This window comes from Leopardus geoffroyi, chromosome A1 (assembly GCF_018350155.1).
Source record: "Leopardus geoffroyi isolate Oge1 chromosome A1, O.geoffroyi_Oge1_pat1.0, whole genome shotgun sequence".
In the NCBI taxonomy this organism is placed as follows: domain Eukaryota; kingdom Metazoa; phylum Chordata; class Mammalia; order Carnivora; family Felidae; genus Leopardus; species Leopardus geoffroyi.
In genome coordinates, this window is record NC_059326.1 from 140,932,739 (window position 1) to 140,946,227 (window position 13,489).

The 13,489-nt window shown below is 44.4% G+C and overlaps 1 protein-coding gene across 3 annotated transcripts in view; it reads left to right on the forward strand.

The window, feature by feature from the left end:
* The window catches only part of S100Z (S100 calcium binding protein Z), a 48,303-nt gene extending 41,368 nt beyond the window's left edge, over window positions 1–6,935 (forward strand). The window contains exons 2-5 of one of the 3 annotated variants that reach the window (XM_045496132.1): window positions 330–416; window positions 708–788; window positions 1,141–1,316; window positions 4,467–6,935. In XM_045496132.1, the coding sequence (XP_045352088.1) occupies window positions 1,176–1,316; window positions 4,467–4,625 (300 nt within the window). In that variant the 5' untranslated portion in view covers window positions 330–416; window positions 708–788; window positions 1,141–1,175 and the 3' untranslated portion in view covers window positions 4,626–6,935. Of the gene's footprint in view, window positions 1–329; window positions 1,317–4,466 lie in introns of all 3 variants that reach the window. The other 2 variants (XM_045496124.1, XM_045496117.1) reach the window with 2 other exon arrangements.
* Window positions 6,936–13,489: the final 6,554 nt, after the last annotated feature.

Consider the following 13,489-nt stretch of genomic DNA (forward strand, 5'->3'; position numbering starts at 1 on the left):
GCACTCCTGGGATTTTTTTCGGTTTCAGTCTTTTGACTCGGTAATACATTCCTATAACTGAAAAGTTAGATTAGCCGAAAATGTATAAATAAGAACTCTTATTCCCAGCCAGTCTGTCCCACCCTCTTTCCCCTAACTCCTTATAGCTACCACTTCTATTTCTTATGCATCTTTTCAGTGACTCCTTGGGCAAATGCCAGTATATATGCATATATATTCGTGCAATTTGTGGGTTATTTTCTTTTGTTACACAGCTAGGATTGCTTTGTTCCTTTCTAACTTGGCTTATGGAGAGCTTCCTCGTTCTCTCTCTCTTCTTTTTTTTACAGCTATACAAGCATCCATTGCATTCGTTTAACTAGTCTGCTCTGTTTACTCCCTTGACCTTGCTCTTGGCCCTGCTAAGGAGTCTACAGGTTTGAGCCAGGGTTTCTTCTTTGCTCCTCTATTTTTAAAGCTCTTCCCACGCACCAACTTCCTAGCACCTGAATGTGAGTTCTACCCATATTCCCCACAGGGAGGGTACTGAAGGCTTCCTCTTTGCCTCTCATTGGCCTTCTCATCTAACGCTCACTGGGCGCCCGCCCTACCTTGAGGGCCCTCGGGGCAACAGAGCACACCTGTTCCTTCTGATGATTAAAAACAGACCCAGAGGCCCTTCCATTTGAACCTCTCCTTGCTGGTAACTTTTGTCTTCTGGGGAACAGGCGTGCCTAGGTGGAACCCGGATTTAAAGAGTAGAGTTTAATGATAAACACCTGTTGCCGAGTTGTGCCCTGGGGGAACAGGTACGAAATTGGGTATTTTCTTCACCTTCTATTTATTTTTAATCTACGTTTGATTTATTTTTTTTAAATCTGTGTTTTACTATCGACCCAATTTGTGTCTGATTGCTAACTTGTGAACCCACTGGAACTGCTAGCTTTGGGGGGAGTGGAGATTGGAGAGGAGCAAACTCACCTGCACAGGTCTCCTCGCAGCCTGCCCCAGATGCACAGACGCTTTAACTGAAGAGCATTACGGCCTAGCGAGCGTCCTCCGTGGCGCGGGAGGATTGGGGGAGGCAGTATTCTGTTCTCATGCATGGGTTGAGGCTTCCCCATCTGCTTCTTTTGAACAAGTGGTTTTTTTTCCCCCAAGTGTGGTGGCCAGTCTCTGGAAGTGATCAGGTTGACATGCCCACTCAGCTGGAGATTGCCATGAACATCATGATTAGAATCTTCCACCAGTACTCCTGCAAGGAGGGGGACAGATTCAAGCTCAACAAGGGGGAACTGAAAATGCTCCTGCAGCAAGAGCTCACGGAATTCCTCTCGGTGAGTGGCAGCTTACACATGCAAGGGTAACCCGTACGGTCTCCTACCACTCTGCCACAAACAGTGCGATTGATTTTGGGTTGTTTTTAATGTTTATTTTTGAGAGAAAGAGACAGAGAGCACTGGGGAGGGACAGAGACAGGGAGACCGAGGACCTGAAGCGGTCTCTGTGCTGACAGCAGTGAGCCCGATGCCGGGCTCGAACTCAGGAACCTTGAGATCATGACCGGATCCGAAGTCGGCAGGTCAACCAACTGAGCCCCCGAGGTGCCCCTAAACAGTGCAGTTTGCACTGAGATTCAAAAGCCAGGCAAGCAAACAGTAGAGGCCTTGGTTTTCTGTGTACTGTCAATTCCTGAACAACACAGGTTTAGGCTGCGTGGGTCCTCTTCTCTGTGGATCTTTTACAGTGCAATCCTCCTGGAAGTGTATTTTCTCTTACGATTTTCTTTTTTTTTTAATTTTTTTAATTTTTATTTTAAAAAACAATTTTTTTAACGTTTATTTATTTTTGAGACAGGGAGAGACAGAGCATGAACGGGGGAGGGTCAGAGAGAGAGGGAGACACAGAATTTGAAGCAGGCTCCAGGCTCTGAGCTGTCAGCACAGAGCCCGATGCGGGGCTTGAACTCACGGACCGCGAGATCGTGACCTGAGCCGAAGTCGGCCACTTAACCGACTGAGCCACCCAGGCGCCGCTCTTAGGATTTTCTTAATGTTTCTCTCCTCTAGCTCTCTTATTGTAAGAGTACAGTATATAATACCTATCACATATAAAATATGTGTTAATCTACTATTGATGTTATCAGTAAGCCTCCTGTCCTCAGCAGGCTATTAGCAGTGAAGCATTTGGGAGGTCACAACTTTCTGGGGAGTCAAAAGTTGCGCACTGATTTTCATGTCTTTAGGAGGGGTGGGCCTCCCTAACCCCTGTGTTGCTGCAGAGTCGGCTGGATGTAGGCATGGACCCTTCTCCATATCGCCTGTGGCTAGGGTTTCCCAGGGTTGTAAATGATATTTAGGCTTTCCTCAATTATTCAACATTCCTGGGCAGCAAAGAAGCAGCTAGTTTTACCAGGAGTTTTGGTTATAACTAGTGGCCCTAGTTACCCCTGGGGCTTTGTCTAGTTGTCTATAAAATTAATATTGTGTATTATGCCAGAAATGAAGCCCGGGGGACCTCACGCTGTGGTGACAAATACTTAGCTTTGTCAGGAAGCAGAGGCTGATTCTGGGTGACAGAAAGGGTGTGTCTGGCCAGTGACCAGTTGGGTAGCAAAGAGATTCACATCTCAAAATAGCCAGGAGTTGATAAATCTACACGTGAAGGCTTACAATGAAGTGTTTGGGGGCTCTTCCCTTCTGAGGAAAACTTTACTCTGATGTTTATGGGGCTGCCTTGAATTGACTGGAGAACAACGTGCTGCCCTGGCAAGATGTTATTTGTCCAAACCCTGTATTAAGACTCTAGTGTTTGTAATCACAACACTCTTTTCTCCTCCGCCCTCTTTAGGAAAACTTTAAAGTCAAAATTTTTTTTCAGGGGCACCTGGGTGGCTCAGCTGGTTAAGTCAGCTCAGGTCACGATCTCACGGTTTACGAGTTTGAGCCCCACATCGGGCTCTGTGCTAACAGCTCAGAGCCCGGAAGCTGCTTCAGATTCTGTGTCTCTTTCTCTCTCTGCCCCTCCCCTACTCGCTCTCTGTCTCTCTGTCTCTGTCTCTCTCAAAAATAAATAAACATTAAAAAAATTTAAAAAATACTTTTTCAAGTAATCTCAATGCCCAGTGTGGGGTTTGCACTCATGACCCTGAGATCAAGAGTCACATGCTCTACCGACTGAGCCAGCCACGCACCCCTAAAGTAAAAAAATTTTAACATAGTAATTCTTTAAAAACAATTTAAGTTTATTTATTTATTTTGAGAGAGACAGAGACAGCCCGAGGTGGGGGGAAGGGTAGAGGGAGAGGAAGAGAGAGAGAGAGAGAGAGAGAGAGAGACAGAGAGAGAGAGAGAGAGAATGAATCCCAAGCAGCCTCCTTGCTGCCAGCCTAGAGCCTGACTTGGGTTTGAACTCTCCAAACCATGAGATCATGACCTGAAAACCAAGAATCAGACGCTTAACTGACTGAGCCACCCAGGCGCCCCTAACACTGTAATTCTCCACAGTACCTTTTTAGTGATTTTAGGAGTCCCCAGGAACTTAAAACAAATTTTTTTCAAATTCTGGTCCCACCTTGTGTTCCACACTGATGATGCAGTGACAGACTGCTTGGGATTCTCTCTCTCTCCCTCTGTCTCTGCCCCTCCCCTGCTCTCTCTCCTCTCTCTCTCAAAAGAAATAAATAAACTTAAAATTTTTTCTCATCAACTACCAATCATAGGACAAGTGAGTGCTTCCTAGTCCCACCCTTTCTGGACCCTGACCCCTCTCTGGGCTCCGTGTTGTACTTTGTGCCCCTAAAATGCAGTCCTCCTTACAAGATGTATACTTTATTAGGTGCCTCTTTTGTGTGTGTCTGTCAAGTGTTGTGCTAAGTAAGGCTGTCAGATAAAATAATCTACTTCCCACGCAGTATTTGGGAAATACTTACAAAATTACTTATTGTTCATCTGAAATTCACATTTAACTGGCTGTCCTATACTTTTATTTACTAAATCTAGCAACCTGGTGTTGAAGTACGCCCCAACTTTGTGGGGAGATACTTTCCTCATTTTATAGATAAGGAAATTAAAAAATGTTAAGTGATTTGCTCACCGTCGCATTGTTGGTAAATGGTAGAGCCACTTACTATCCCCTTTTGGCTTTAAAGCCTGCTTTGTTCCATGTCTCCTGTTCTGGCCCTCAACCTTTGAAGTTGCATAAGTGCATTTTCAGGATCAACAGCTCACTCTGATGCTGTTTGCTCTTCTAGGTGTGAATTATATGGCCTGAGCCAGAATTATGTGGCCAGAATTATATGGCCCTGGGGCAGAAGGCTAGACTCATTTAGAATTGGTGGTTGTTTTAAATCTACCTGCAAATGGGCTCTTGGAAATTGCCCTTAGATTCTGAAATGGAAATTAAAACTTTAGTGTAAATAAAAGGACAACGCAATTTCATTATGAACCTCAAAGCCTGGGAGTTAGTAACGTTCTCTTTCCTTTTAGTGCCGGAAGGATCCCCAGTTGGTTGATAAGATAATGCAGGATCTGGATGCCAATAAGGACAACGAAGTGGATTTTAATGAATTCGTGGTCATGGTGGCAGCTCTGACAGTTGCTTGTAACGATTACTTTGTGGAACAACTGAAGAAGAAAGGAAAGTAAAGATAAGTAGTAAGCTGACCTAAGGGCAGAAATCTATCCATGGTTATTTGCTTCCTGTTTATCTGCAGTCTTCAGACCTATAGTTATAGTAATGCCATTAATAGAAATAATATACATATAACTAATTGCTAGCATTATTAAATGGTGTGTACCTGAATATATTGATTTAAATATTCCAAATCTTATAGGCGTGCTCGAAATCTTCCTGTCCCATTAAGGACATTGTATGCCTTTTTGTGTCTGTCAAAGAGCAAGGGTCACAAAATTTCACCACTTCCAAATGAGACGAAAGCTTAGCACACTTCTAAGAGACACTTCTCACCCTGAAATTGTATCTGGAACTTCTTATCCCATGAATGAAAAGAGGTGGCTCTCCCACCCTCTGGTGATTCTGCTTCACAGGGAAGAAGCTGCGCAGGTCTGTAAGCAGAAAGGCTGATAAACAGAAGGGCTGGCTTTGTCAGTGAGATAGGTCAGGAGAGGGCGCCATATTCAGAGCTAGGTATTCAAGCCACAAGAGCTGAAGCCAGCAGCTCTTGAAGGCTGGTGTGTAAGTAGCTTCCTTTGCTCCTTGGGTCCCCTAATTCTGGGGCACGTATTTTATACCACTTCCCAGGGCTTCCCCTGGGGCTAAGCTTCAGTTGCCTGCCCTGGGAGGCTGGCTTGATATCACACCTTCTCTGGCCTACCTCCTTTTCTTTGTCTCACCACACACGCCCACCCTGTGTCTCTGCCCCTCTCAAATAGCTGACTCGCATGCAAATCCTTGACTCACCATCTGCCCGGGGCAACCTAGACTGTGGCAGATCCCTCGGAGAATTTTAGAAAGAAAATGGTGGGTTGTGCGTGGAAACACTTACCCTGGCTGCTGTTTGAAGAAAGGGCTACAGAGAGGGCCAGTGTGGAAGAGAGAGACTAGTTAGGAGGCCCTTCTTTGTTCTGAGTGAGAGACGATGGTGTCCCAGGTCAGGATTCAAGCAATGGAGATCAATTTGTTAAGTGTTTTGGATGTGGGAGTGGTAGGACGTGCCAATGGACTGGTGAGGAAGGGTCAGAAAAGAGAGCACCGCGGGGCAATAGAGCACTCACTGCTCTTGCCTATCCTATGAATGTTCTCCTTTTCTTCCATGTATTAGGGCCCTGATTTGTGTGGGCTAGTAATCAATGTTCCCAGCTAAAAAAGCTGTATTTTCCAGTCTCCCTTGCAGCTGAGGTGGAGCTTGTAACACAGTTGTGGACAATGGGACTCCAGCAGAAGTCTCCTGGGAATTTTGCTATTTCCATACAGGTTCTATACCTTCACCTTGTGAATTCGTTCCTTGTCTTTCCGTTGGAATGTAGATGTGAGGCTGGAAGTGAGGCTGCCAGCTTGCAACCATGAGGATAGTGAAGAAAAAGATAGAAGGAGTTGGGACGTTGTTGTCATTGAGGAGGCACTGCACAGCCCTGGTCTGCCTGTCTCTGGTCCTCCTATTGTGTGAAAAAAGAATGACTGTTCTCTGGTTAAGCCGAATTCTGTACATGCAGCCAAACATAGTCTCTAATGTTTAGATTTTTGGTCAAGCAAATGATGCGATTTACTAAATGGGAAAGACTGAGAGAGGAACAGCTTTAGTGTGGGGACATTGGGGAGAATAGCTCCATTTATTTATTTATTTTTATTTTATTTTATTTATTTAATTTTTTTTCAATATATGAAATTTATTGTCAAATTGGTTTCCATACAACACCCAGTGCTCATCCCAAAAGGTGCCCTCCTCAATACCCATCACCCACCCTCCCCTTCCTCCCACCCAAATAGCTCCATTTAAAATGCCTACTGGACATCTAAGTGGAGATATTACATGGGCAATTGGATAGATGATCCAGTCCAGAGCTCAGGGTAAGGAGTGGAATTAGAGATCCATATTTGGAAGTCATTGGCATCTAGATGATATTAAGCCATGGGCCTAGAGATCACTTAGGATGAGAATGTAGGGAGGGAAGAAGAAATATCCAACAGTTAGCTGTCAGGAAAAAGAGAAACCTGCAAATCATACAGCAGAGGCATGGCCAGGAAGACAGAAGGAAAACCAGGAGAGTATGGTGCCTCAGAAGACTGGAGAAGAAAGTATTTGAAGAAGGAAAGAGGGCAAATCCACTGAGAGGAGAAGTTAAGATGACAGTGGAGAACTAGCCACTACATTTGCCATGGTAGAGATGATCAAAGACATCAATGACCCTGGTGAGAGTGATTTTGCTTGCAAAAGTATCTATGTCCCAGTCTGGCAGACAGTAGACACTCAATAAATATCTGTTAAGTAAATGAAAGAAACTGCCAACTGGTGATTTTCTAGTGCTAGGACCTGTCATTATTTTTTCTTTAAATAGAAAAATAGTTGGGGCGCCTGGGTGGCCCAGTCGGTTAAACATCCTACTCTTGATTTTGGCTCAGGTCATGATCTCACAGTTTGTGAGATCGAGCCCCAGGTCAGACTCTGCACAAATAGCAAGGACCCCTTGCTTGGGATTCTCACTCTCCCTCTCTCTGCCCCTCCCCCACTTGCATGCATGTGCGCGCACTCTCCCTCTCTCTCTCTCTCAAAAATAAATAAACATTAAAAAATAAATAAATAGAAGGGGTGTCCAGGTCCTCAGTCGGTTAAGCATCCAACTTTGGGCTCAGGTCATGGTCTCACGGTTTGTGGGTTCAAGCCCCTCATTGGGCTTTGTGCTGATGATGTGGAGCCTGCTTGGGATTTTCTCTTTCTCCTTTTTTTCTCTGTACCTCCCCTACTTGGTCCCTCTCTTTCAAAATAAATAAATAAACTTAAAAAAAAAAAAGAATAATGTTTTTGTGTCTCACAAACCAGTTCTGAGCAGACAGGACAGGGAGCTTTAGATGTCAGAGCATTCAAGAGAAGAAATGTACACTCTTAGTATTGACTCCTGTCTCTCAAAAGGTTGGGGAAAAATGAGAAGAAAAAAAGTGAACCACATATTTCAGAGGGGCTCAGACTTTGTTCTTAGAAGATGGTACACTACTTACGCAAGAGAAGGTCTGAATATTTCTCAGGGGCTTTTAAACATTTCATTTTAATTTGGTTCGAAGTTTACAATCCTAAGATGGGTCACCAAAACATGAAAAATAAATCCAAACTTTTCCTCACATCCAATTCAAGAAAGGACATTCTCAACATAGAGAAATAAATGAAGAAACAATGTTCATTTCATGCTCTTTCTAAAAATCGATTAAAAATAAGGAAAAGCAATTTATGTGTCAAATTAGATTTCAAGTGCATAAGATTACTTGGTGCAGCAAAAGCTCTTTCCTAGTGAAGGCCAAGGTGGGCTTTCTCTTGTGTGTGTGTTAGGTGTGTGCAGTACATTTGTAGGAGGCAAAACTGATCATTTCTGCTGCCTGTAGGCACTGGCTTTTGCATTTGTGGCCGTTTAAATCAACTTTAAACAATATTCCAGGGTTGTCTCTGCATTAGTACATTCTCATGTTTAACATTTACCCAGTGTGGTTATTAGAAGACAAGGCTTATGGGAGACAGTAGCCTAGGTCTCTTTGGGGCCCTGAGTTTGAGATGTGGCCAGCAATACAAATAGCTAGAAAGCAAACAAACAAACAAACAAAACAACCAAAAGTAAAACAAAAACAAAACAAAACAAAAAAACGTACAAAATACCCCAAAACCTTAAGTTTTAATTTAAAACAGTTTCTTTTTCCCTCAAGAAAAGGCTTTCCAGAGGCAGAAACCTGAAGTTGAGTCTTTGATAAAACAAAGAAATGGGAGAGTTAATTACAGGAAAAGAATTTGAGGGGTGCCTGGGTGGCTTAGTCCAATGAGTGCCCAACTTTAGCTCAGGTCATGATCTCACGGTTCGTGAGTTCGAGCCCCACATTGGGCTCACGGCTGTCAGTGCAGAGCCCGCTTCAGATCCTATGTCCCCCTCTCTCTCTCTGCCCCTCCTCTGCTCATGATCTTGCTCTCAACAATGAATAAACATTAAAAAAAAGAGAGAATTTGGGTGAAGTCCTGCAGGGTTGAAGAGGACAATGCAAGTGGTCTGGTGCCCCCTAGCATGTAGGGGTGGGAAAGCAGGAGATGGGGCTGGAGAGGTAGACAGGACTCAGGATGGGAAAGGGCCTTTGGTGCTAATTTGAGAAATTTGAAATTCATCTCATCTATCCATTTATCTTTTTTTTTTAAGTCCACGTTTAGTGTAGTAATGGTTTCAGTAGTAGAATGTACTGATTCATCACTTACATATAACACCCAGGGTCCATCCAAACAAGTGCCCTCCTTAATATCCATCACCTGTTTAACCCATCCCCCCCCCCCTCCCGCAACCCTCAGTTTGTTCTCTGTATTTAAGAGTCTCTTATGGTTTGCCCTGAAAATTATCTTGACTATCATGGGAAACCATTCCACAGTTTTATGCATATTTTTTTAATTTAAAGCCATTTGTTTGTTTCTCAATACTCCCCTAAATTTTTTAAATCTTTGAAGCAGTGAATTTTGAACCCTAAGTTGACATTACACTCACCTGAGATATTATTAAAAATATATATGAGTAAGTTCCACCTCCCACAAAGATTCTGATTCAATTGGTCTGGAGATGAGGCCCAGGCATCAGCATTTTTTAAAGAGCATCAGTTGATTCTAAATGCAAACAGTGTTGAAAATCACTGCTTTTATGATGCCTCGCTTAATCAGATCAACATCTGGCTGGGAAGTGTCTAGGACAGCAGCTGTTCCAACTTTAATGTGTAGGTGAATCACCTAGGGATCTGATTCAGCTTTAGTATGTCTGGGCTGGAGCCTGAAATTGTGCATTTCTGACAAAGTCACAGGTGATGCTGATGGTGCTGATAGAAATGGTCTAGACTCTAGGGGGGAAGAGAAAAGAGTGAAGTGTCATTTTGAAAGCAAGCACCTGTCACATAGTTCTTTCTGGGGCGTATTCCCTTTGGAAGAATATAAGACCACACAGGCATTAGGCTCAGAGAGGGCCTGGGAGAAGAGAAGAGAGGTGGGAGAAACCAGGACAGAATATTCTCTAGGGCCCTGGGGGATGGGGGGGGGGGGAAGGGTGCTACCTCAGATCAAAGGTCTTGGGCAAGTTATTTAACTTCTTTTAGTCTCATTTTTCTGGCAAGTCTCAACTTGAGTGACTCATCTGCCTCAGAATCAACTAAAGGCATTTTGAACATTGGGATTCCCAGACCCTACAGCAGTCCTGGTGGATCAGAAGGGGATGGGCTGGGGCGCCTGGGTGGCGCAGTCGGTTAAGCGTCCGACTTCAGCCAGGTCACGATCTCGCGGTCCGTGAGTTCGAGCCCCGCGTCGGGCTCTGGGCTGATGGCTCAGAGCCTGGAGCCTGTTTCCGATTCTGTGTCTCCCTCTCTCTCTGCCCCTCCTCCGTTCATGCTCTGTCTCTCTCTGTCCCAAAAATAAATAAACGTTGAAAAAAAAAAAAAAAGGGGGATGGGGTGCGGAGAGCGGCACCCGCATTGATAGCAAGCCCTCTAGATAATTATTACGCACCCTTGAGTGCAAGACCTCGATCTCTGATGGTAAAATAAGATAGCGAGTGCCCAACACACAGTAAGTACCCAGTACTAAGTGATTGTGTGAAGATGAAAATGGTGGTAAGGGTGACAGGACAAACATCTCTGGTCCAGCTTAGAGTCCGCAGCTCATGGGTTTTATCCAACCTACTACCCTCTCAAGTTGGTGTCTGCCAGATGCCTGCTGTGGGAAAAGGCTATTTCCCCCCTTGACTTCTCCAACTCTCTCAGAGAGCTTCCTTTCTTTTTTAAAACTTTTTTTTAAGTGTTTAAGAGAGAGAGAGAAGGAGATAGAACATGAGCAGAGGCGGGACAGAGAGAGAGAAGGAGGCACAGAATCCGAAGCGGCTCCAGGCTCTGAGCTGTCAGCACAGAGCCTGATGCGGGGCTCAAACTCACGAGCTGTGAGATCATGACCTGAGCTGAAGTCGGACGCTCAACTGACTGAGCCACCCAGGTGCCCCGAGAGTTTCCTTCCAAGAGGTGGACTACTATGCAGTCATTATGTTTTCGAAGAACATTTATTTTGATGGAGCTGTCTACTTTCGGATACCAACATTAATAGTTGATATCGTTTTCAATTGGATCTTTAAAAGTAGTGCTTCAGCATGAGTTTTTAAGGTTTAAAGTTTCTGTTTCTATAGCTAGGGCACAGGGGTGAAAAGCACCTGGCTCTGGGGGTCCCACACATACCAGGTTGGGCCACTAGCCGCTGACAAAATGCAAAGTCAGAGTCACAAGCGGTGGAGAAACAAGAGAGGAATTAATTTCAATGAAGCCAACACCGGGAAGTCAAGGGAGTAGCTTCTGAAAGGCTGTCTCCAAAGTGCTGAAAATACTTTCCGGTTTATATAAGGAGAATGTGGGACAGGGGTTGGTGGGTACATGCCGGTGGGCAGTGAAGGTCAAACCAATCATTGTCTTGGGGGTTGTGAAGCCGGCATGGTTTTACTGGCTGAGAGCAGTCCTTAATAAGAGAATAATTATAAGAGAAGTTAATAAGATAATCAGAACTTAATTAGAAAGTTTGAGGTCAAAATGAAAGTCGTTAAAGCCCTCTTTCATTTCTACTTGTTATTTTTCATTTTCTTTATCCCAATCCGGAAGAGAAGGGCTCCCTTACAAAGGGAAGGTCTGAGATGGGATGGAAAGCAACAGCTGCCTGGAAACCACTTCCCTTCCTAGCTTTTTGTTTTCAAGAGCCGGAGCCACTGAGGCAATTATGTGAGGTGCCTGCAAGGAAAATACATGTCAAGGGAAAGGAATTATCCCTAAGGAAAGGATTTCCTCTGAGACTAAAAGAAGACTTCCTGAGCTCTGGAGGAAAGGGAGAGGTTTGTGGTTTCCGAGGAGTGCAAGCCTCAGTGTTCACGTGACCTCTCTCTAGGGGTCTCTTCTGATATCTAACCTTGTCTCAGCGTCCCCATCTTTGATATTTATCACTCCTGGAGGTGGGTGATCAGCTAAGTATGCACTCTGGGTTTCTACCGTCTCTTCTGAGTCTTCTAATGTGTTCTTCAACTTTCCTTTGGAATATAACATCTGTTGTCTTGAGACCTCAACCAGAATTCTAACTGGGTACATGTACCTTGAAAAAAGACTGGAAGGAAGCCCACTAAGGTGTTCACCATGATGGTGGCATTATAGGCAATTTTAATATTTTCTTTGTACTTCTGGGGAACCTAGGCGGCTCAGTTAAGGGTCAGACTTCTGCTCAGGTCATGATCTCATGGTTTGTGGGTTCGAATCCCTCATTGGGCTCTCTGCTTTGAGTACAGAGCCTGCTTCAGATCCTCTGTCCCTGTCTCTCTGCCCTTACCCCCCACTCTCTATCTCAAAAAAAAGTCCTTAGAAATATTTTCTTTGTACTTTCATCTAATTGCTGGTGTTTTAACAATGAACAATAATCAGAAAACAGTGCTTCGTTATTTATTTGTATTAGAGAATTTCTGCTATTCTAGCTTTACATATCTGTATTCCTCCTGTACTGCCGGCTTACTAAGGTGTCTTTTTCTCTGAGACCACTTCCTCAGCTACCCTGTGCTCTTGTAACATTCCGCTCTGTACTATCTTACTTTCCTCCCTCCCTCCCTCCCTCCCTTCCTTCCTTCCTTCCAAGTGTTTTATTTTGAGAGAGAGAGAGAGCAAGCTGGGGAGGGCAGAGGGAAGGGGACGGAGAATCCCAGGCAAGCTCCTCGGTGTCAGCACAGAGCCCCAGGCAGGGCTCGAATCCACGAACCCACGAGATCATGACCTGAGCCAAAACCAAGAGTCAGACTCTCAACCGACTGAGCCACCCAGGACCCTAGCCTTACTTTTCTTTCTAACCCTAGGAGCTGTCACAGCACCAATCAATCAGAGAAGTTAAGCACATGCTTTTTTTAGTGAATCTGTCTTGAGAATGCCTAGGATTTCCTTTATTCACTTCATCACCATTAGAAAGCTTTCTGCTGGGCAGTTACATTGCCAACCAAATAATAGAGCCATCTGCCCCTTTGTTGACCGAGAGCCAGTTACCATGTGCTGGTCCCTGGAGTTCCACAGGGATAAATAAGAACTGATTTTTTTTTTTTTTTTTTTTAATTTTTTTTTTTTCAACGTTTATTTATTTTTGGGACAGAGAGAGACAGAGCATGAACGGGGGAGGGGCAGAGAGAGAGGGAGACACAGAATCGGAAACAGGCTCCAGGCTCTGAGCCATCAGCCCAGAGCCCGACGCGGGGCTCGAACTCACGGACCGCGAGATCGTGACCTGGCTGAAGTCGGACGCTTAACCGACTGCGCCACCCAGGCGCCCCAGAACTGATTTTTTTAAAGGGATTTTTGGCAAAAACCTATCAACAGTTCCCAAATGGTAGTAATTTGGTCATCACATATTATCGAGTACTATCAAAGGAAGTTAAGGTCCAAGAACATTTTAAAACCCCTGATATCCACTTAAGCAGTTTCACTTTTAGAGGCTCTCTCTTCATGCTTTAACATGTGCTTACAACCTTGGGAAATGAATACATTTTGCAAATCATGTGAGGGCATTGGTATTGACCACAGATGCATCTGACAGTCCATTTATTAGCGTGTAGTGAAAACTTTTTTTTTGGGGTGGGGGGTGGGGGGAGATCATTTAAAAACAAACAAAAAACATCCCAGAATTTAAAAAGGGTGGTGGGTGCTGATTACTTCCTACTCCTCCCTTCCCACTCTCTCTCCCCAATCCTGATGGCCACTGACCCATCACTTTTGCCTTTTCTAGCCTGTCCTATAAATGGAATCATACACTATATAGCGTTTGAGTGGCTTTTTGCAC